The sequence below is a fragment of the Tamandua tetradactyla genome, chromosome X (assembly GCF_023851605.1).
Source record: "Tamandua tetradactyla isolate mTamTet1 chromosome X, mTamTet1.pri, whole genome shotgun sequence".
NCBI lineage: Eukaryota > Metazoa > Chordata > Mammalia > Pilosa > Myrmecophagidae > Tamandua > Tamandua tetradactyla.
Window position 1 is genome coordinate 140,763,566 of NC_135353.1, and position 24,659 is coordinate 140,788,224.

The 24,659-nt window shown below is 36.2% G+C and overlaps 1 protein-coding gene across 8 annotated transcripts in view; it reads left to right on the forward strand.

Moving 5' to 3' along the window:
- DMD (dystrophin) overlaps positions 1 to 24,659 on the forward strand; it is a 2,428,671-nt gene that overhangs the window by 505,657 nt on the left and 1,898,355 nt on the right. For all 8 annotated transcript variants that reach the window (XM_077145121.1, XM_077145123.1, XM_077145120.1 and 5 more), the window contains exon 2: positions 16,897 to 16,958. In XM_077145121.1, coding sequence (XP_077001236.1) covers positions 16,897 to 16,958 — 62 coding nt within the window. The remainder of the gene's footprint in view (positions 1 to 16,896; positions 16,959 to 24,659) is intronic.

Consider the following 24,659-nt stretch of genomic DNA (forward strand, 5'->3'; position numbering starts at 1 on the left):
TGTCTGTCCTTTACGTGTTTTCATCTCTCTGCTCTCTATATCTGTCTCTCTGTTTTTTGTATTTATTCTCTTCATAAGAGGACTCGAGTGAAAGGATTAAGACCAGCTTGAATTGGGTTGGTCACATCTCCATGGAAACAGCCTAATCAAAAAGTCCAACCCGTGGTAGTTCTGCACCTGCAAGAAAGGGTTAAAAGAACATGATTTTACAGCTCCAAACCAGCACAATTCGTATGCAGATATTTACTGATTTCTCTTACAATTTCTCTTTTGACCCACTGATTGTTTAATAACGTGTTGTTTAACCTCCATACATTTGTAAAATTTCCAGTTATTTGATAGCTAATGATTTCCAGATTCATACCATTATGATCAGAGAAAATTCTCTGAATAATTTCATTCTTTTTAAGGTTATTAAGACCTGTTTTGTGCCCCAGCATGTGATCTGTCCTGGAGAATGTTCCATGAGCACTTGAGAAGACTATATATCCTGATGTTTTCGGGTGCAGCAGTTTGTATATATGTCTGTTAGGACTTATTCATTTATCGTATTATTTAGATTCTCTGTTTCCTACCAGTGCTCTGTCTGGTTGTTCTTTCTCTAGAAGAGAGTGGTGTGTTGAAATCTCCCACTGTTATTGTAAAAATGTCTATAGCCTTGTTCAGTTTTGCCAGGGTTTGCCTCATGTACTTTGGCACTCCCTAATTGGGTGCTTAAACATTTATGATTGTTATTTTTTCTTGTTGAATTGTCACTTTTATTAGTTTCTTGTGTTCTTGTTTGTCTCTTATGTCTTTGCATTAAAATCTGTTTTATCTGTTATTAGTATAGCTGCCCTAGTTTTCTTTTGGTTACTACTTGCATAGAATATCTTTTTCCATCCTTTCACTTTCAAACTATTTGGGTGTTTGGGTCTAAGATAATTCTCTTATAAGCAGCATATAGATAGGTTATATATTTTTTTAATCCATTCTGCCATTCTGTGACTCTTAATTGGGGAGTTTAATCCATTGCCATTTGAAGTTATAACTGTAACATCAGTTCTTGAGTCAATCACCTTATCCTTTGGTTTTTATTTTTCAGATCCATTTTTTCTCTCACTCTTTTTATCCTTTAAGTTACCCTGAGTAATATTCTTCACTTCTGTGCCATCCTCCACACCTTTTCTCCCGTCTTTTTTTTTTTTCCTGGCCAACAATATTTCTTTTAGTATTTCTTGCAGGGCAGGTCTCCTGTTCACAAATTCTCTCAGCACTGTTTATATGTGAAAATTTCAACCTGTCCCTCACTTTTGAAGGTGAAGTTTGCTGGATATTCATTTGTGGCTCACAGTTTTTCTCTTTCAGAATCTTAAAAATATCATACCACAGTCTCTCTCCTCCATGGTGCCTGTTGAGTAGTTAGCACTTAGTCTTATGTGGCTTGCCTTGTATGTGGTGAATCACTTTTCTCTTGCTGCTTTCAGGACTCCTTCTCTTCAGCATTTGGCAATCTCATTAGTATGTGCTTTTGAGTGGGTCTATTTAGATGTACTGTATTTGAAGTTCATTGGACTTCTTTGATTTGCATATTTATGTTTTTTATAAAGGTTAGGAAGTTTTCCCCAATTAACTCCTCAAATAATCTTCCTAGCTCTTTACTCTTCTCTTTTCCTGGGACACCAATGATTCTTATATTTGTGTACTTCCTGTTGTCCCTCATTTCCCTCAGAGCCAATTCAAACTTTTCCATCTTTTTTACCATTTGTTCTTTGTACATTCAAATTTACTTGCTCTGTCCTCAAGTTCACTTATTCATTCTTCTGCCTCTTCATACCTGTTGTTGTGTGGAGTATGTTTTGATCTGGTCTGAAGTATCTTTATTTCCATAAGATCTATATTTTTCTTTTAATTCTTTCATATTCTTCTTTATGTTCTTCTAGTATCTTCTTGACAGGCTTTTATCTCTTTAGCCGACTCATTGAAGTTAATTAGAAGGTTTGTTTGAACATCTTTGATTAGTTGTTCCAAATTCTGTGTCTCCTCCCTCTTTTCAATTCGATCATTTGTCCTGGCCATATCTTCTTGCTTCGTTATGTGCTTTGTGATTTTCTTGCCGGTTTCTTGGCATTTGATTATGTTGATGACATTAGTTTGAAAGTTGATTTTCCTCACTCATCTTAGGCTTTGTAGTTGCTTGGGTGTGCATTGAAGTTCTCCTTTGGCACTTGCTTTGTCAGTAACTCCCAGCCAGTCCTGGGCCAGGGCCTCATGCAGGTGGTGCAGCCCTTTTTGAAGTCTGTTTGTGGTTGGGAAGAAAAGCAGATTGCCAGACTGCACTTTGCCTGTCTTCTGAGCAGATGGCACTCTTGAGCCACCTCTTACCCACATTCCACCTCTTCCCGACTGTGGCAGTCCACTGAGGAAGGTACATGTCCAGACAACAATCCAGTCAATGTTGCACATCGTCATGCTCGCTGGAAGTTACCAACTCTGAGGGTGGTGGCTAGGCACGGGGCACCTTGGCTAAGACCCTGCTTGTGGGTACAATGATTGGATGATTCCTAGGATCCCTCATGGAAAGCCCTCATGCTGAGGGACTAAGAGTTTCCAACTTTTCTAGCCCACAGCCAGCCCAGGAGTGCTCTGCTTTTTGCCAGCCATCAAGACTTGGATTTCCTTTGAGGGCATTTCTTTGACAGCTGCATCATCCACATTTCTCAGCCATGAGAAGGCCAGATGACCATGTGGGGTTGTAGACCAGTTCCAATGGGCCTGTGATAGGGACTGGAAAGGCTGTGAAAATCCCTGCAGTTCCCCTTTACTTTCCTGCCTACCCAACAGATGGTGCCATTTGGTTACTTAATTATCTTCAGAATCTGTTTACCTTCTAGAGCCCAGCAGCTTCTGACTGGGTGGGGCAGAAACTGTGGGGTTCCCATGCCCTTGCTTCATCTGTAATATCTGGCTCAATGTGGAGCTTTGTCCCCTCCTTTACTTGTGGCAGGGGATTTACCCAGCTACCCCAATCTGCAGGGTAGGATCAGGCTTCCCGCAGCTCTTTTCCTCACAGGTGGGAGAGGAGCACCAGGACCCAGAATTGGAAATACAATGTTGTCCACATCTTCTCAGACTCTTCGTCTGTCACTGACCTGGACCTTGAAATATCCTCCCCTGTGCTCTGGGTCCCCAAACAGTTGATTTGGGTATTTTCTGCCTGGCTATTTGCTGCTTTTAGGGAAGATTTTGTGGCTCCCTCCCTGATCCTGCATTTTGAAAATTCCACCTCTCCAGCAACTAAGTCTTGCCGTGGGTCCCTGTGGCCCTGAGTCTCTGTGTCTGGATATAGGTATCTCAGTGATAGGAAGGATATTATAATCTGTGTCCCCAGTGGAAGATGGGAGGGCTTCCAACTCCTTTCTCTGGGAAGTTCCCAAGGTATGTGAGACTGAGTGAGGGGGAGGGAAGTGGACCATCCGGGCTGGAAGTTTCTTACCTGATATTTTTCTCTTTCTTTGATTCAGCATTTGTGGGATCCTCCTCTAGTCTTTAACTTCCTCTAGAGTTCTGAACAAGTAAGAATAATCCTTTTTTTTATTCCCTCAATCTCTGGGGAGGGGTTTTCAGTGGCTGTTTATGTCACCATGTAGAAGGTGGACACAGAGGATGTTGCATAACCAACGGTGGGGTGCCCAGAAACATCACAGTACATGCAGAAAATTACTACCGCCAGCAAAATGTAGCATTCAAGGCAGATATTTTGGGAGATCAAGTTGGCTACAAAGGCAGAAATCGGAATATGGAGGATATGGAATGCAATGTTTGTATTTTAACTCATAGAAATTAGGGAACATTTAAGTGTTTGAATGGGGCAATTTCTTGGTCAAATTTGTGTTTTAGATAATTAGTACTAATTAAAAACTTAAATGTTTTGAGTATTGATGAATTTCCAGGTGCTTTTTTATAAGTGTTATATTGTTCTCCGTAATTCTGTACCATTATTGTTATCCCCACAATACATATGGAGACACTGAAGCACATAAAGTTTAAGGAACTTGCACAAGTTCATAGAACCAGTGATATGTGAAGCTGGGGTTTGAACCCAGGCCATTTGACTCTGGAGGGAATATGTTTAACCGCTGGCCTATATTGTACGTCATAGATGTAGATTCCTGGCATCAGGATGGAATGTGCTAGGAACAAGAGCAAAACATATACACCATCACATAACACACCTGTTTTTCCACCTTATCCCACCAACTTCCTGTTATACCTTCTTAGACTTCTGATTTGTCTTCCATCCTAAAATGTTACCTCTTCCTCATTGTTATGTACTATTTCATGGCAACTTCTGTGAATATACATAAAAATATTTCTACAGTTCTCTCATTATGTCTTGAATATTTATGGCATTGTTCATTATTTGGATTCATATGCAAGTGTGCATTTATATAAATTTCTGGCAATAACTCCAGTTTACTAATATAGCATAAAGTCTGTGATTAAGTGGCAGGGGGTAGGAGGGAGCTTTTATCCAATATGAGCTGACACAGCTTCCCAAGTTGTTTTTTGGGTCCATCACCTCCTACAAATAAATTGACCTATATGAGAAAGAGACAACATTTACAGGGAGACACGGGGTCAGACAGGTCATCCATAGTATTTTACATTCTGTTAGGAGCAATAAGAGTTGTGAAAAATGAATCAAAGGGCAATTTCATCTTATTTCAGAACATAATTCACGCCTAAAAACCAAGTCAGTTTGTTTCCAAGGACCTTTTCTATCTCTACTTTGCATTCTATGTAGCAATGGTAATAAGATGAAATACTTCAGTTCCCAGACCAAGTTTGGGGCAAGGATATTGAAAAGTGGCTTTATACATAATGGGTGCTCAATGGATATTTTTGAATCAATGAATAAGATATAAGATTTATAATTAGCAGCATAGTTTGAGACAATATGGTGAAATAGATGAAAAATGCATTAGTCTGGAACTCAGCAGATCTTGGATTTAATTATGATATTCATTAATTGATTTATTCAACAGTCTCTTATTAAGTACTTACTTCTATTTGATTACACCGTGCTGGATATGGGAGTTGTAAAAACATAGTAGTCTTCCTGTCTAAATGTGCTCAGATTTACAAGATGATGGTTGGGATACAGGCTGCATTATAGAAGACAATAAATGCATGCATACATACAAATTTACATACATGCATGCATACACATACAGCCATGATACAGTTTGAAAAACTCTAACTTGTATTTATACGAGGGAGATTAAGAGTGATTGTAAAAGTCCTCACATTTAAACCTGATCTTTAGAGCTCGAGTTCTCGGGCCACATTCTAAGCAAAGGGGAATGTATGAATGAAGGGCAAAAGTACGAAAAAGTGTATGGTTTATTCACGGAGAAATTTGACTTGTGTGCCTAAGTTAGACCCACGTACGTGTACTGCCAGCAAGTATGGTGGATAATAAGTTTATAAAAATACATTGGAGTCAAATTGTGAAGGTCTTTGTATGCCATTCTAAAAAAATGTGGACTTTATTCTCAGAGCACACATTTCTCAAACTTGCATAATGATTGTAGCATTACTTGTTTGGTCACTAGATGCCTGGTGATGCCATTAATTGACAAGAGAAGTAGGATAAGAGAATGTATTCAAGAATGCAAATGATATTGTTAAGGTAACTGCAGGGCATCTAGGTGGAGGTTTTGGCTAGATTGGCTATGTGAGTTTGAGGCTCATGGCATTATTCAAGATGAAAAATACAGATTTAGGTGCCATCGATATCAGTATATGATAGCTGTTAGATATGGTGGGTGGATTCACTTTAGTTAGGAAGAATAAGCATTTTAGACCAAGAAAAGAAGAGACAAAGTATAGGTAGGACCCTGTAAGAATGCCAGTATTTCCAGAATGAATGGAAGATAAATCAGTGAAACAGACTGGGAGAGGGAGCCCTTTTGTTAGAAGGAGAACCAGGAGACATTGGTGTTTGAGAAGGTCAGAAAACTTGTGCCCTCTTCCTAGAAATATCATTCACTCTAAGGGCATCAGTGACTACCTGTCTATTTGCTTATATCTCTCAAATCTCTATTTTCAACTCGGGTTAATTTCTTGGGCTTCAGATTTCCCTATCCAACTGCCACCTACACATCTTCTTCTATCAAAACACCCTAAACTTAATATTTCATAATTTTCCCATCCTCTCATTACACATACAGAACTGGACCCTCTTCGTAGGATATCTTGTCTCAAACCTGAGGCTGTGTCTCTCCCCAATCCAGTACCTCTGCATCTAATTAATACCTATTAAATATAGCTTGCCTACATCCACTTCTTTCCATTCACACTGCCATTCACTAGTACAGGCCATCCTTGCTTGCTAATTGTTATTGTTTATATTACTTGCTAATTGTTCTTGTTTGCAGCCTTACATCTCCCAATATTATGGGAAACATTAATATCACAGTAAATCCTGAGTTTGGGCTCTGCTTTAATAATGTCTTACACTATCACATAACTTTATCTAATGTTTACTATTAATTTTCTGTATTTCTCATTTCCATTTTATTTCATTTTTGCTGGAAGCAGGGACTAGATTACCCCTAATAGCTCTTCTATATTGTTTCCTTTTCTTTTTAAGTGAAATGACCTCTTATCTCTTTGTATTTCTTCATTGTGTGTATTGCCTAAACTGTTCTCCACTTCAGTATTCCTTATACCTCCCAAATTATGTTCTCAATGTCATGTTAAATGATGAGAACATTCAATTACTATATTAATTAGCACACAAGGAAATGTGAATTTTAAATTGTTTTTTTTTTTTCTGGCTTAGATTCTGGTGAGTACCTTCTGTAATGTGGACAATTCTTGGTGATCATATCGTTTTTTCACTTTTAAGTACTTTCATTTGTACTGTCTCTTCTGATAGCAAATAAGGGGTCATATCATAAAGACCCTGTATGATCTCACTGCCAACTTCCTTTGCTGGTTCATCCCATAGCATTCCTTTCTTCATATTTTAGAGTGCAGCAAAACTGAATCACGTATAATGAAGAGTGTGTGCTTTTGGCGTCTTATCTCCCTGCCTTTGCCCTTGCTATCTCATCAGCAAATTATATTTTCCCTTCCCCATTTTTGCTTCCTTACGTTTACTTATCCTACTAGACAGCCCAGCATTACCTTTTCTAAAATATCTTCCTCACAGTCCATCTGACTACATATCACGTTCTCTGTGCTCCTATAATACCCTTTGAATATATCTATCTTTTCTTATACCAGATGTTTATTTATATGTGATGTGCCTATTTTCTAATAAAATGTAAATAAGGAAATAAAACTGAGTAGTTTTGTTTAGACTCCCAGAAATTAATGCAATGACGCACTAGGCTTTGTGTAAATGCTTAATCTACAAATTATTACATAAATAAATGTTTCCCGTATACCCTAATGAGAGCTCCATGAGTTAAAAAGCAACTAATAGCCATGTATGTCTGAACTTATTTCAGAATTTTAGAAAACTGTTTTTTTTTTTAAGTGATTAATATCTTCATTTCACAGATAAAGAGACTGAAGCCTGGCAATTTAAGGCCACCAGTCTCATAATTCCTGCACTGGGACTGAAAGTCAGTTCCCTTGATTAAATGTTCTCTCAGTTTGCCCAACATCATTTTTCTGCATTAACTTGCTCTTCTGAATTATGAATATCACAATTTAATTATCCCACATTTATAGAGTCCTGGGGGCTCAGGAGTATAAAAGTTAATAACAGGGCAAGAGGTTGTTGCGCTAATCTTATAAAATATGAAAGGCCAAATTCGTTGAATAAAAAATAACTTTGTTTGAAAGGGTTAATTAATTCAGAGAGAATACAATTTTTATGTCACATTAGAAAGCAATTTTGTATGAGTTTTCCTCCATAGAATACAATAACATGTTGGACCCGTTTTACAATTGATGAAGTAGTAATTCTTCACTATTCGAAATCTCCAGGGAAGAATTTTCAAGTAAATTTTTTCAGAGAGAGTTTCTCCCTTGCATGTCATCTTAATATACCCACGCATATTATTATTAGTAAAAGAAAATCAGTTACAAACAAACCCTAGAAGACAAAGAAAGTAATAGAGTATGTGATACTTGAAATGACTAAACAGGAACATGTAGATAATCATTCCCTAGTCAGACAGATTTCACTTTATCCTTTTCTCATTCTCTTTGCCACGGATATCAAGTTAACATCTTCTACTATAGATTGTCTACAATAATATATGTTTTAAAGAATTGAAATTATAGTCTCTATAATAATATATATATGTGTATGGTGTGTATATATAACCTACCTTAGATTAACTATAGATTTACAACTGATCATGGTTAAAATGAGTAACTTTCAAGCAATATGAGAAATAACAGTGGCAATATATTTGAATATATAATGAAGTGTGAAATTTTAGTTTAAAAATGATGTGAAAATTAAAGGAAATATAACCACTGGGAAAATATGTTCATTCAATGATTAAGAGTCAGTAGCTTAATTTATGATAGTGTTTCTTTACTTGCATTTCGTGGAAATATGAATCTGCTGCAGGGAGGTCAGTGAACCCCATGAAGTTGTATGAAAATATGTCTGTATGGGTATTTTTCTTGAAAGAAGGTTCATTAAATTCATCAGATAATCTAATGGCATCTATGGCTTGAACACGTTTCAGGGCTGCTGATATATAATTATCACATTCCAACTAATTTTAAATATCAGGGCTCAATAGCACCATAAGCGAAGTATGTAAACAAGTATTTTGACAAACGCAGAAACATGCAGAATTTAAAAAATCATGTACAATGTTTTGCTTTATTGTTAAACAAGTTCAAATTAAAGCAAACGTTTGCTCCTTATAAATAATAAAGCAGCAATTGCTTAGGACACAAAATCAACAAAACTGTCAATAGCATATATGCTACTGGAATTATAGTGCAGACACTTCTACCCTCATCTTTCTGGTACAAGCAAAAATGGGCACACTCATTGAGAAAGCAATATGGCAATACTTAGCAGAAGCCATAAAGATTTCCAAAACTTTCATCCAACAATCTGTTGTCTAGTGACCTTTCCTTTGAACCTGCCGAACTCCCTTTAAGATTTCTTGTAGGGCCATTCTAGTGGTGATGAGCTCCCTCAGCTTCTGATTATCTGGAAATGTTTTAATTCCTCCTTCATTTTTGACATACAGTTTTTCCTGGATATGGAATTCTTGATTGGCAATTTTTGGCTTTTACCATTTTACATTTCATCCCACTGCCTTCTTGTTTCACTGGTTTCCCCTGAGAAATTGGCACTTAAACTTATTGAGACTCCTTTGTATGCGACACATTGATTCTCTTTTATGGCTTTCAGAATTCTCTCTTAACCTTTGCAATTGACAGTTTGATTATAATATGCTATGGGGTGGAGTATTTGGTTTTATCCTGTTTGGATTGTGTTAAGCATCTTGGATGTGTATATTCATGCCTTTCGTTAAATCTGGGAAGCTTTCAGCCATTATTTCTTTGAATATTCTCTGTACTCCTTTTCTCTCCTTCTTCTCCTTCTAAGATTTCCACAATGCCTATGTTATAATGTTTGATGGTATCCTACGTGTTCCTCAGGCTCTGTTCAGTTTTTCAGTCTTTTTGTCTTTCTGCTCCTCAGACTAAATGATTTCCTTTGTCTTATTTTTGAGTTCACTTTTTCTTCTGCCAACTTCAATCTGCTCTTAAACCAGTCTAGGGACTTTTTTTTATTTCTCTTACTGTTGTCTTTTTTTCTGTTTGATTCCATTTCATAATTTCTATCTCTTTACTGACATACCTTTCGTGTTCATATGTTGTTATACTAATGCCCTTTAGTTTTTTGGTTTATGTTTTTCTTTAGCTCTTTCAGCATATTTAGGGCTATTTTAGAAAGTCCCTGTTTGGTATGTACCAGGTTTCTTCCTTTTCATTGATGGTTTCTAATCATTTAATCTTCTCCTTTGCATGGGCTAATGCTTTGCATTTCTTTGTGTGTAATATTTTGCTAGAACCTGTACATTTTGATATTTTAATATGTTATTACTGGAATTTAGAGCTTGAGGAGTCTATTCCTTAAGCTTGAAAACAGCTAGTATTATGAGAAAGCTTTCTTTGAGTGCCAGAATTTAACCAAAGAAAAAAAGAAAGACTTATCTGGGCCAGGAACCCATTTAGAGGTTATAGGTTTCTGGAAAGCAGTCTTAATGTGTGAAACTTTTGTAGAATCTTAGATAAGTCCTGAAACCCAGAGGGTCCAGCCGCCCCAAGAATATCAACTAGTTCCATCGTCCTATCCCGTATTATCGACACCCCTTTCCAACATGAAAAAATTAGAATGGGCATAACCCAAATACTGCTAATGATTGGGAGAAGTATCAAATGAGAAGGAGGAGTAATAACAGAGAAGATAGAATTTAACAAATAAGTATGACTGCTGATTCATTATATTGATATTTATTTCAGTCGCCAGTGTCTTACAGCAGCTAGAAAGAAAGACCTAAAATTGTAGAACTGTAACTTGTACCAAACTCTGAAATATGTTCTATAACTACTTGTTACGATGTACTTTGAAATTTATTGGATTTTTGTTTATATGTTATATATCACAGTAAAAAAATCTAAGAAAAGAAAAAGTACCTTTCTCCATCTTTGCAGATTGGCCTGATTGAATGCTTTCCTTCAGATTTTCAGCATAGAGTGTGTTTCAAGTGTGGCTTGAGGTAAAAGTGTAGTGTCCTCATTTATCCTTTCTGCACATGTGTCTTGTCCAGGACATGCATGCATGACCCTAGGAATTATCCCAGGTATATAGATCCTAATGTCCCCTCTTCCCTGGCAGACAGCATTTCCCTGGGGTCTTCCCTGCACAGACAGAAAACCTTTGCTTCAGGCAGGTGTGATTTGATTGTTCTCTTAAAGTGTTCTGTAGGAGTGATTTCTGACCTGCCTTATATATGCAGGGCGAGATCTGTGTCAGTGAGCTGGTCTGGTTGTTCTGGCTGCCACAAGAGGGATTGGCCCAAACATACATGTTCCCAGTACGTACATGAGTGTTACTCTGCTTCCCCAGAACCAGGACCAGGGTTCTGCACTGGGAGTGTAGGATAGCTCTGTGCCAAGCCAGTGAGGAGAGGGAGAAGGACCAGCAAGGGTTCCAAGTGATCCTCCATTTTTAAGTTGCCTTTTCTTTCTTAATTTTTTGTTTGTTTGTTTTGTGTTTTCGGGAAATGAAGAGGTAAAAGTATATTTATTTGCAGACAAAATCATTATTTTTGTGGAAAATCCCACTGCCTTCTCACCTCCATGTTTTCTGCTGAAAAATCCACACATAAACTTATTAGACTTCCCTTATATGTGATGGATTGCTTTTCTCTTGCTGGTTTCAAAATTGTCTCTTTCCCTTTGGCATCTGAGATTCTGTTAAGTAAGTGTCTTGGAGTATGTCTATTTGGATCTATTCTGTTTGGGGTATAGTGCTCTTCTTGGATCTGCATTTTTATGTCTTTCATAAGATATGGGAAATTTTCAGTAATTATTTCCTCCATTAGTCTTTCTCTTCCTTTTCCCTTCTCTTCTCCTTCTGGGACACCCACAACACGTATATTCGTGCGCTTCATATTGTCATTCAATTCCCTGAGACCCTGTTCGTATTTTTCCATTCTTTCCCCTACATTTTATTTTTTTCATTATTTTGTTTTTATTATTTACATGGCGAAAGGAATTAAATATATATTTTTCACAATATCATCATATAGCTGGCATTTATCACCACAGTTGACTTTTTTCTATTTTTGTGAAAAATAACATATATACAAAAAAAACCAGCAAATTTCAAAGCACATCACAACAATTAGTTGTAGAACCTATATTTTCTTTTGTGTGTTGGATTTCAGGTGTCCAGTCTTCTAGCTCACAAATCCTTTCTTCTGCCTCTTCAAATCTATTGTTATATATTTCCATCTTTTTCATCTCTTCTATTGTACCTTTCATTCCCGTAAATTCTGTGATTTGTTTTTTCAAACTTTCAAGTCCTTATTGTTCACCCAATGTCTTCTTTATATCCTCCCTCAACTCATTGATTTGATTTGTGATGAGATGTTGGATGTCTGTTCAAACATCCTAAATTAGTTGTTTCAACTTCTGTATCTCATCTGAAGTGTTGATTTGTTCCTTTGACTGGGCCATATCTTCAATTTTCCTAGTATAACTAGTTACTTTTTGCTGGCTTGTAGACATTTAATTTCCTTAATAAGTTTATTCCGGAGGTTGTTTTCACTCCTTTACCAAAGATTTTCTTGCTGGATGCCTTTATTCTCTCTCTGTTCTTTGACATTCAGTTCGATTTATACTAGACCTCTGGTATTGGTTCTGTTTAACTGATCAGAATATTTCAGTTCTTGTTTTTCTGTTTCATGCCCAGCCTATATGGAGACTTTTTTTGGGGGCGGGTCTCCTCAGATATTTTAGACCCCAGTCATTGTTTCTCACACCAGACAGGCCCGCCTGTGAGGAGAAAAGAGTTGCCTGCATCATTTTTCCCTGAGGGTGAGACCCAGCAGGTTGTCAGACTTTCCTATGAAGCCTTTGGACTCTGTGCTTTTCCTATCTTGCCCAGTATATGGTGCTTGTCTGCCCACAGCTTCTCACCAGCATAAAGTGATATGGTGCCTTTAATTTCAGCAGGCTCTCCCTGCCTGGGATGTGGTTGAGACAGAGAAGAGGTACTAGGATGGCTTTGATTGCTTCTGTTTTCCTGTTGCTTGAGCCTAAATTCCTTTTAGGATTGATTCTACTTAAGCTGGGCCCCACCTGCTTTTCTTCGAGAAGATACACCCTTTATGGAAATAACCCCTTTTGCCTGACTAATTACTTTGTCTCTCAGACAAGCTTAATCCCACCCTAGCCTGGGGCAGTGCTAGAGCCTGGGAATCCTTCCAGTTCTATCTAATGAGCTGTTTAAGGAATAAGAAAATCAGAAAAAAGAAAAGGACAAAAGCCATTTCAGAGCTGGACTTTGTAAATCAAGAGCTTGAGTTGGTACATGGCTCTACGAATCTTCAGGCTCTATGTGACCTCTTTTCTTGGGGCCCAGTCCTTTTCCATTTTTTTTGTGTTGTCCAACTCAAAAAGCCTCTGTTTTGTTTTTCCATCAGCCTCACCTCCTCTCTGCCTGAGAAAAAGCCCTAGTTCCTTAAGTGCTTATTTCAGGTTTATCTTTGGGGGGGGATGTTTTCAGTAGTCAGAATTATTTAATTAATTCTGCAGTTGGAGCTTGGCTGAGCTATGCCCTTGTTACTAGTAAAGTCTGCTTCCTTTCCCCTCTAGGAACCAGTCTGCCATGCCCATGGGTGAGGGACACTGGCCTCTGTGACTTGAGGGCCTTAGAGTTCTATGTTGAATCTCAGCTGGCCCTGCTTGTCCAGACTGGTCTACATTGTGCGTCCTGTCACTGATGTTACCCCAGCAGTTGTTCTGTACCTTTCCTATTTACTAGCTTCTCTGGAAGATGAACTAAATTCCACACCTCAGTAAGCCACCATCTTGCCCCTGAAAGCTAGTTGCCTTTTTCTTGATCTGTGCTGCCCCTGTTCCAGTAATCCTGTAGCTCTTTTTGTAGCTCTGAGAAAGATGTTTCTATAAGTTATTACCTGCTGTTCAAACTCCTGTGGGAGAATGGAGTCCTGGAGCTTCTCACTCTGCTGTCTTCATCAGGGTGGGGCTCCAAAGACATATTTTCCTTGTACTAAAAGCAACAGAGGTAAGAAAGAACATTTAGTGATAGTGAAGATGTTCGTATGATGAAGTTCACATTTAGTGCTTTTTGCATAGTAAATACATAACATTTTACCCATAATATCAAAATTTCCCTGCTACCCTCAAGGCCTATTTAGAAATCACTCATTGTAGACATAATTTAGGAGAACAACAACTATTGCTTTACTTGCCACTTTTCACTTAAAAGCATCTGGAATAAATTCCTTCAGAAGGACTCTTATTCAGCTTCTGGCTGAGGTAGTGGGGTATGTTATAAAAACCTCATAATGAATGTATTCAAGTGACTCCTTTTCTTTCTGGCTTCTGACAGATATAGGATATACATTTATATACAGGAAAAATTAAGTATAATTGAAAATAAGGTTACTTCTTTCTAGTAATATATGTATAAACATTGAGAAGTAGATAGATATACCAGTCTTTCTACAGTAAATCATTGAGAAATGGTTAATATTTGACCATTTCAAATCTTCTGTTTCTAACTTTTTTTATTTTAAAAGTAAAATATTGAATTTATTGAAGGGAAAAGATGAAAAGGATTCTACATTATTTTTTAAAGCACTATTCCTATATATTTTATTCATTCCTGATTAATTATAAATGTCATTAAAGGAAAAACTTTCATATAATATCACAGCTTTGATTTATCCTATAGCTTATAGAGAATGCTAATATTGTCCATATTCATAGTAGCTTGTGGGAGCAAACATTAATTATGAGCACCTATGTGAATCAGTCAGCATATATGTAATGTTTGGGAAGAACACTAAAACATGACCAAATTAATTATTTTGTGATTTACCTTAGATCTTAGAACTGGCAGAGACAGAGCGTTCAGGTACTCATGAGCCTGAGTTTTCCAGATAAGGAATAGAGATTCCTGGAAAATGGAGTTCATTCGGTGAATGAACTGGTGTTTCTTATATGCTTTGTTGCCATGTTTTCTTTCTGTTCTGGAGTGGCCAAATGCCCAACAGAGGTGAGAAAGGAAATGATGGTAATCCCCATAAATAAGCAATAAATATACTGAGGGAGTATGGGCAAACACACCAACAACAACTTTCCATAGCATTTTGTTCTGTATAGACTTGGCTAACTTCACCCAAATGTATATTTATTTTTTTCACTTCACTCAAAGTCAAAGTGATAAAATGGTAACATAATTAAATGATCAGAATTTTTTATGATGTTAAATACAATGTTCTCATCTAAAAAAATCAGTTTTAAGTGTTTGGTGGGGCATCAACTTACGAATTAATAATGCTATTTAAATAGAAACAGTTACTTAGTACATGGATATATTTGTTATATATAAGTGATCCTTTAGTGGGGTATAAGGACAGTTCAGTGGTAGAATTCTCACCTGCCATGTGAGAAGCCTGGGTTCAATTCCCGGCCCATGTAATTCCCGAAAAAACAAACAAGCAGACAAACAAACAAACAATAACAACAAAAAATTCAACAAATGGTGCTGCAATAATAGGATTCTCACATGAAAAAAAATGAAATGTGACCCCTGCCATACAGCATACAAAATAAAAGTGATCCTTTAGTATGTATCTTCTATTTTCAAGAAACAAGTGGAGATTGACTACTGAAAAACAATATGAGAGCAAAGAAGTTTATTTTGTCAGGGCATTTCAATAAGGGTTGTTTTGACCCATGTAAATAAAGTAGGAAATCTCTCAATTTTAAATGTCTCTCAAATGCACTCATCTATTACACCTTAATTAATATGATTAGCTTTATAGTAATGCATATATAGGCCTTTGGTTTTGAAAAATATTTTAATAAATGAAGATTGATGATTTCTCTGCCCATTTGATCCAATACTAATTTCCAGCTTTGGAAAAGAAAGACAAATTTTAGGAGCATGAGTTCGGGGAAGCTGTTTCTTAATATCTTGCCACCCTATTTCCTTGGTATAACAAATCCTCAGTAGGTTTTCCTCTGTGTGTTCATACTTAATCCATAAAGAATATCGTTTATATTTTCATTTGGAAATTCCTGACTTTTGAGGTCCTAGAAATTTTGGAGTGGTGAGATCCCCCTTTCCTAAAGCATTCATATATCTATTTATCAAGTATTTGCTGAATTCTCAATTTGGGCAAACAGTGTACTAGGTTCTCGGGTGCCATGATAACTAAGCTCTGCTGCTGATCATCAAAATTCTCTCCTTAGAGTCTAATGTGGACTCTAGAGTATGTAGGGTTGCAGAGGAGGGGATAATAATTTCTACGTGGATCAGAGGTGAAGGGAGAGGTTCAGTAATAGTTTTACAGAAGAAATGACAGATAACTGCTTACTTTAATTACAGTATAGTATCCAGTTGTCATATGGGGACAAATAATATCCTGCTTATTCAAATGAGGCTACCTTTCCTCAAATATCTTTATATGATATTTAAATGGCTATGAACTGGACCACATGAATTGTTTTTCAGATTTCATTTTAGTTTGGATGTCCAAGAGCATTTTAGTTTCCTTGTTGCTAAAAGAAACACCTTGCAATAAATTGACTTAACAGGAGTGTGTTGGCTCATGGCTTTGAGGCTAGAAGAAGTCCAAAATCAAGGCATCACCAAGATGATGCTTTCTCATAGAACGTTGTGACTTTTTGGCGCTGACTGTCAGCAATCCATGGTCATTGGCTTTGCTGTCACATGGCATTGCATGCAGCAGCTGTCTCCTGGCTTTTTGTTTCTTTTCTGGGTTTCATTGACCAGCTTCTCCCTGTCACTTTGTGGCCTTCCCTATAAGGCCTTCAGTAATAGGACTAAGACCTATCCTGACTCGGTTGGGCCCTACCTTAACTGGTCCCACTTACATTTAAAGGTCCCACTTACAATGGGTTCACACCCACAGGAATGGATCAAGTTAAAGAACATGTTTTCCTGGGGTACCTAACCCGAATGGTACAAATACCAACATTAACCATATTTAATTTCATTTAGCAATGAATTTAATACGATAAATATAAAGCAACATTAAAACATAATAATTGAAAGTTGTTGTGCAGGTAAAATATGAAAGACGTGCAACATTGTTTCTTAATTCCAATTTTATTTCTTTTAAATTCCAGATGAAAGAGAAGATGTTCAAAAGAAAACATTCACAAAATGGATAAATGCACAATTTTCTAAGGTAATGACATTTCATCAATCTTGTTTTAAGATGTATAAATTATTCAATTTTTAAATGAACTACAAGCATACCTCAGAGATATTGCAGGTTCACTTCCATACTATCACAATAAAGCAAATATCTTAATAAATCAGGTAGCACAAAATTTTTGCTTTCCCAGTGCATATAAAAGTTATATTATACTGTAGTCTATTAAGTATGCACTAGCATTATGTCTAAAAAAAAAAAGTATATACCTTAATTAAAATGTGGCAAAGGGATATGAAGTGAGTACATGTTCTTGGAAAAATGGTACCGATAGATTTACTTGATGCAGGGTTGGCATACACTTTCAATTTGTAAAAAAGATGCAATATCTGTGAAGTGTAGTAAAGCAAAGTGTAATAAAAACAGATATGCTTGTACATACCTGTCCAATTTAAATGTCCATATTGCTTTTCTCATATTGTCATTTTATTTTAGCCGTGCAAATCTGGAAATATTATTTTGGCTTTTTCTAAATCAGCAGTCTGTATGGTGCAGGAAAATGATTCAGCTTGATAAACCTTATCTTTGGTTGTTATTGATAATATGAGTTTCTCTAATGACATAAGTCATCAGAGGATGATGCTAGGATCAACTGTGCCTTTTGCAAAGTATTTCACTTCTTGAGTGTCAAGATAATGACTAAAAAGATGGATGAGTATGTGACATTTTTTTGCTTACTGGTAGGTTAGCATGATTTTGTGGTGCAAACATTGGAATATGTTATTCTTGTTCTCGTTTTTTTATGATTTTCTCTAGTAAACTTCATAAACATTAAATCTAAGGTTGATAACTCTGTTCTTTAAGATATATGAACAATAAAGATTAAAAATAAATTTTAATAAGTGTTGTGGGAACTGTTTTAGGTTAAAATAAGGAGAAGAACAATTGTTTTAAAGTATAAGGAAAAAAAATCTGTGAGAAAAGTTGGAAATATTGGAATTCTTTAGACCAAGCAGAAAATAAGTTAGCAGTGCATTTCTCATATTGGTTATTTCAGGCTTTGGGTTTTATTTTGTTGGATTTTTTTTTTTTTTTTTGCTTTATTTTGCTTTTAATTTGCTAGGTGTTTTTTGTTCGGTTTTCTATACATGCGGAGTTAACTTTAAGTAGGAGAGAATTGGTTGAACCCAAGAAAGACAGTGTCTGAGTGCATAATATACAGTGTAAGGAATTTACAGAGGAGCCATCCACATTTCCTCTACAAAAGAAGAAAAAAATAGTCTGTGAACTCTGGGTGTCTAAATACCATGAATATAATAGTGCAATGTTGGGGATGGTTTATGAGTGTTTTTTGTAATTGTGAAAGACTAGAAAAGTATATATTTACCAGCAATATGTCCTTATTATCACACTTACACTTGTGAAGCTGTGTGTTCCTGTTTCAGAGCTGTCATTGTGGTCAGCTGAAGCTCTGGGGAGTTCACAGGCGTTATAGCAATGCCACAGACCTTGAAGTCCAAAGAATGAGATATAGGTGTCTTCTAGTATTTCATCATACTGGGTGCTCTCTCTTCCCACACTGCAGTGGCTGTTCACAGCTGGAGGCTAATAGGCAGGCCCCCACATCTGTGGCTCACAAAATACCATTAAGAAAGTCACATTATATTCACTGCTCTTGGTTAACATGCCCTGGCAGGGAGTCTGCTCTGAGCGCAAAACTTCGTCAAAAAATTCTAATTCCCATATGAGGTGATTCCCCCAATTTTAATCATCATGTCACATCTCCCAGCCTCTGTTTTATCAGTAAGAGATTATTAGATGAGTGCCTGGCACATAGTAGGTTCATGATAAAAACTGTGAAATAAGTAATTACTGTGGGACCAAGTGGTGAATGCATTGGAGTAGAAAGGTATGTGGGAACCTGTGGAGTTCAGCCTTTCAGCAAGTACCCAAAGGTAAGTTTTTCTTTCAGGTTGTATCTGCCAGGCTCCACATATAAACTCAGGCTGGTAACTGATATAATACTATACCAAATAGCAAGCATTTCCACTTGTCAATTTGCAGGTATATCTATGAGTAAAGGATAGGATACCCTGTGATAAATAATAACCCCCCCATATCTTAGGTGCTTAACATAATAAAAATGTAAGATCCTTCAACATGACAGGCAAATGTAAACCAGGTGGATTTCTTCCAAAATGTCGATATTCCGTTTGAAATATGTGGTGTCTAAGGTGCCAGTGGTTGGGAGAAAGAGGTATAGAGTGTCATTGTCCAAAGAAATATGTAAACCATGCATGCAGTTTTTCAATGTTTCATATCTACCTTGAAAAAGTAAAAATAGGTGAGATTATCTTGGTAATGAATTTTATTTGACCCAGTTACATCTAAAACATTATCATTTCAATCTGTCATTGGTATAGAAAGTATTGATTAGCCATTTTAAATTTTTAATACTATCTCCTTGAAATCCATCACTGGCTCTCCACTTAGAGCACATCTGAGTTCAGACTAGCCATATTTCAATTGTTTAGTAACCACATGGGACCAGGGGCTAACATGTTGGCCTGTTTAGATATAAAGGGCTATTTGGTTGACCTGGTGAGGAAAGGAGTTTTGTCACTTCACCAACATCCCATGGGCAAGAGGCCAGTTACATGGCCCAACTCAAGTGCAAAGGAGACTAGGAAATGTAGTTATCATGTAGAGCTCAGAAGGAGGAATCATTATGGGGTACACACAGTTTAGTGTGACACCCTATTTGTTTCACAAATGTTTCTTGAACAGGGATAAATAGCATGATCTTTATTTTACAGAAGGAGAATCCCTTTTCTTTTCATAATGAAAATCAACTTCATGGATTTCTTTTAAATGGTCTTCAGATGCGGACATTGTCTTAAAGCTATGGGTCAAGCTAAAAAGGAATCTTCAAGAAAGTATTGATCAAGACAACCTAAGTGTAATATACGTGTAATATATCAGGATGCCATCCGAGGTCTTAGTTTCATTTGAAGTAATTGCATATCTTTCACAAAAATGACATACACCAGAGCAGTATGTACTGTTCCTGAAGCGTTTAAAGTGTATGTAAAGACTGATATTGATTAAAGTCCATATTTTAAGAACAGTGAATTGAAGAAAAAATATGAAACTTCCTCTGCTAAGATGACTTCAATACTCCAAGGCAGTTACAAGATTCATCTTTCCCAATTGTTTTAATTATTGAGGAATAACCCAAAATTGAAATGGAAAAAGAAAAGGAAAAAAAGTACCTTCCATTGAAGTTACAAAAGGGAAGTGAGAAGAAAAATCTCATTTTTTTCCCCCACTTAACACATGTAGTCATGAAACTTGGAACCTTTAGCAGTGATTCTGTTCTCACATCCAATGGCATAGATCAGAAACAGCATTTCATCAGAAGATAACAAGTAACACTATATTTTATTTTTCTGCTGTGGCCATCAGGGAATAAACTTGGAAACAGTCCTAGGCATTTACGTACCTGCATTGCCAGCCTAAGATTATAAAAACAATTTTTTCCCCAAGATTTTCCCACTACTGTTACCAAAGCTGGTGGTTTCTCTTACCTGATGCACTCAAATGACCAATTTCTGAGACACAGGGGTTTCAGAGGGAGAAAAAGTTTACTGCTAGGCATGAAACAGATCAGATGGCTTATTGGCCCCAAAATCTGTCTCCATGAGCTGCAGCGATTCTGATAGTTTTGTAGTGTCAAAAGATGGGCAGGTTTTAGGATAATGAGCACAGTGTTTCTAGGTGATGTAATTACAGGTGATCTAATTGTTAAACCTGTGCACACTGATTACTGATCAATAATTACACATCAGTCACATCACACTGATGTGACTCCACCCACTCAGGTGGGTCTTGATTAGTTTATTAGAGTACTTTTAAAGGGGAAACAGTTTGGAGAAACCTCAGATGCAGTCGCTTGAAGAACAGTAGCTTCAGAGTTGACAGAGATATGGGTCTTTGGGGAGGCTTGGAATGCCGACAGAGTAGATGCCTAGACATGGGCAAGCCTGCCAGATGTCACCATATGCCTTCCCATGAGATGCAGAGGAAGCCAGAACCCAGAGTTGTATCCTAGAGGAGATAAGTGAAGGCCCACGGACACTTAGAGAGGAACCTACTGACCTCAGAAGCTGGAAGTAACAGAACCAGGAACAAGGACCAAGAGATGCCAGCCATGTGCCTTCCCAGCTTATAGTGTTTTGGGTGGCAGCAGCCTTTGTTGAGCTAAGGTAACCTCTTGTTGGTGCCTTAACTTGGACATTTTTATGACCTTAGAACCATAAACTTGTAACTATTAAATTCCCTTTTTAAAAGCTATTCTGTTTCTGGTGTATTGCATCCCGGCAGCTAGAGAAAACCAAAACAGTACTTTAAGCTTCCACTATTAGCCTATAAGGTACAGTTTTGGCAGGGACTCTACCCACGTTCTTATATTGCTAGACTTGTGGGCCTCACACATAGTAGGCTCTGAATAAGGTATGTGCCATTTCCATGAATTAATATATATACATACATAAATTAATTTTGTTATATTAAGTAAAACTCTAAAGGTGTCAACACAGAGATTAGGAAAATTAAAGAAAAGTACACAGAAATCAATGTAGTAATCTTACAGTACTGAAAGTTGTAAATAACAAAAGAAAATATTTATAATACTTATAACATGGAATAACTTTTCATTAAAATACCATCAAGCTGGATATTATAAACAGGAAAGATAAAAGGAGGCACTAAACTTAAGTAACTAGAAATATTTAAACCATATTAAATTCTTAAGTATTTCATGCTTTTATTCCATATACTTAAATTTGGTAAGACAATTATAATTTTAGGGCAAGAACCCTGGCTATTAACAGACACTGAATGAAGAATTTTCATTTCCTCATTAATGTAAATTCTTTAGAAATCGACACTGTTTACTGAAAAGATTTATTTGTTAAAGAAGACAAATATAAGCTACCCTATGTGTGATTTATTTTAAATATTGAAATGTTTCATTGAAAATAATTCACACAGTAATTAAATATTTTTGAAGAAAATATTTGTAATATTTTGGAAGGGTTACATAGCGTTTTCAGTTTTCTTAATTTTGGTTCTGTATTGACTTATGTAAGTTTCTTTTTTTTTAATATCAATAGTGGTGGTATAAAAAGAGTCAGTTTAAAGAAAATTCAAGTCATTTAAATTCATTTAAATCTGAATGTGGTCAGTCCAAAATGGGTACATTTCAGAAGAAGCTTTATAAAAACTATTTGCTTACACTAAATCACATGTACAATGTAATCATTCCCCTCTTTATTTTGATGACTAAATGTTCAATAAATAGGTTGGCTGTGCAATCTAAAGTGTTTTGATATTCTTATTCATGGTACTTTGAAAAATAGAGCTTGATGCCTTGGAAAGCAGCATTAAAAACTTTCATGAGACGTCGAAATGTTTATTGGTTACATTTTGGAATGTAAAAAATATATATGTGAAAGAATCGTAAGTACTAATCATTCATCTTTGAACTACTTTCTCATCAGTTTACATGAAACTTTCTACCAAGACTTTTAAAAACTCATGATTTGTGACACCATTTCAAATGTAATTTGTGCTCCCCACCTTTATTGAATCTTTGAAGTCGTGCTTTGTCATTACTTAAATCAGTATGGGTACATCGAAGAAAGTTGGAGAGCAGCTGTATAGGACCAAACCATTAGCTTGTAATTTTACAGTAACTGAAGTACTATGTTTTCATTACTTTGAAAAAAAAAATAATGACCTTGTATTTAACTCTTACATTTAACTTTTGTTATCTCAGCCTTAATATCATTAAATATGAGTGTTTGCATTGACCACACAAGAACCCATAGAATCACTGGGTCATGGGTTAAGCTGATTCAACTAAAATCCAACAAAGATAGTAATAATTGGCAATTTATCAAATCAAAGGCCATTGTTAAGTTACACTCAGAGCTGTGGTCATTTGGCAGTAATTAGCCACAAATTCTAAAATGTTATAATGGAGGGAGCTGAAGCTCTTTCAAGGGTTTATTATATGGAACCTAATATTTTCTGAGGGTTAGGTGAATTATGGAGTGTGAGCTCTTACCTAAACAGCTGGATACTGTACCAAGTCTTTGAGAATAGATCTTTCACTTGGCCTGCCTCATGGTAATAGAATCACAGCCTTCACGGTATAAAAGATTATCCAGTATTATATTAAACAATCATGACACTAGATCCTTGACTCTGAATGTTCAATGTGTCCATCTTACTTCTATTGAATCAAGAGATGGACATGATAGCAGCAGGGCACGTTTGGATCCTGAAAATGAGTGACATTTCAAAAACAGCAATTCACAGAAACATGCGAAATTGTTTGTTCTGTGAATAAAGCACCTGTTAGCAAAGTGACATTTTAACTGGCAACTTGAGCTCAAGTTCACATGTACATTTGTAAACCACAGTGCTTTGCATAGAATTTGTTACAAAAGAAAAAAAAATGATTCCCAGTATAACATTTCGTTGAGCCTAAACATTAAACTAGCTCAAGGATCAGAAAGAGATATCATACTAATAGCTAGCATTTATTATGTGTCAGACACTATTATAATGGATTTACATAGGTTATTTCATTTCATTCTTCAAGTGAAATTTTGAGATCGACACTTTTTATCCCCGTTTTATATATACGAGAAACAGAGAAAATGGAGAAGATGCCCAGCCAGAGTTAAACAGTGACAGAGGCAGGATTTTGTGTTGTTGTTGTTTTGTGAGGCATTCCTGACTGCAGAGTTCAGATTACTCAATAATCTACTGTTTCTCTAAATCGGGGGCTTGCGCCATTTTTAAATTGGTTTCCACGGTCTTATTTAAGAAAATAAAAAGAGAGTACGTACTTTTGCTCTCTCTCCTTTTCTCATATACTGTCAACAAAACTGTAACAAAATTTCATAAAATGGTACTTTAACCACATGTAGGCACCCTTTAGTAGTTTTTATAGCATTCTATTCAATGCTTTAAAGTAATGCGGGGTGACATAAATGGATTTCACAACCCTCTAATGTCATAATGTATAGCTTGAGAAACACTTCTGTAGATGATTTAGCCAAACTACTTACTTGCAAAGTCAGATATCAGGTTTAAGTTTATTGACATGGAGCATATTGCTCTCTCATTTTTGTTTTGTAATCTTGACATTCCAAGAATTGTTTTCTAACTTTCCCTCAATATTAGATACCAATCAGTAGAGTTAGGGAAGAAATGGGAGCATTGCCAAAGAGGCAACCACTAACGACAACGTGTTTATCCAATACTAGGTAAAAGAAAATGAACTTTATTAAAGTCAACAACTTATTTTCTTTATTAGAATGTAAAAAAGGCACAGTCTTTTTGACATTTGTCTTTTTAACTAAAGAAGTTTTAGATTTAAAGACACATCATGCAGAAAGTACAGAATCCTATATATCTTACTTACACACACACTAACACTCTGCATTAGTATGTTAACTTTGTTACAGTTAATAAAGCAGTGTTATTAAAATTATACTATTAACTATAGTTCATAGTTTACATTGGGTTCACTGTGGTGTACAGTTCTATGGTTTTTTGTTTAAATTTTTATTCTAGTAGCACATAGACAACCTAAAATTCCCCCTTTTAAACACATTCAAATATTCAATTCAATGATGTTAATTATATTCATGATGGTAG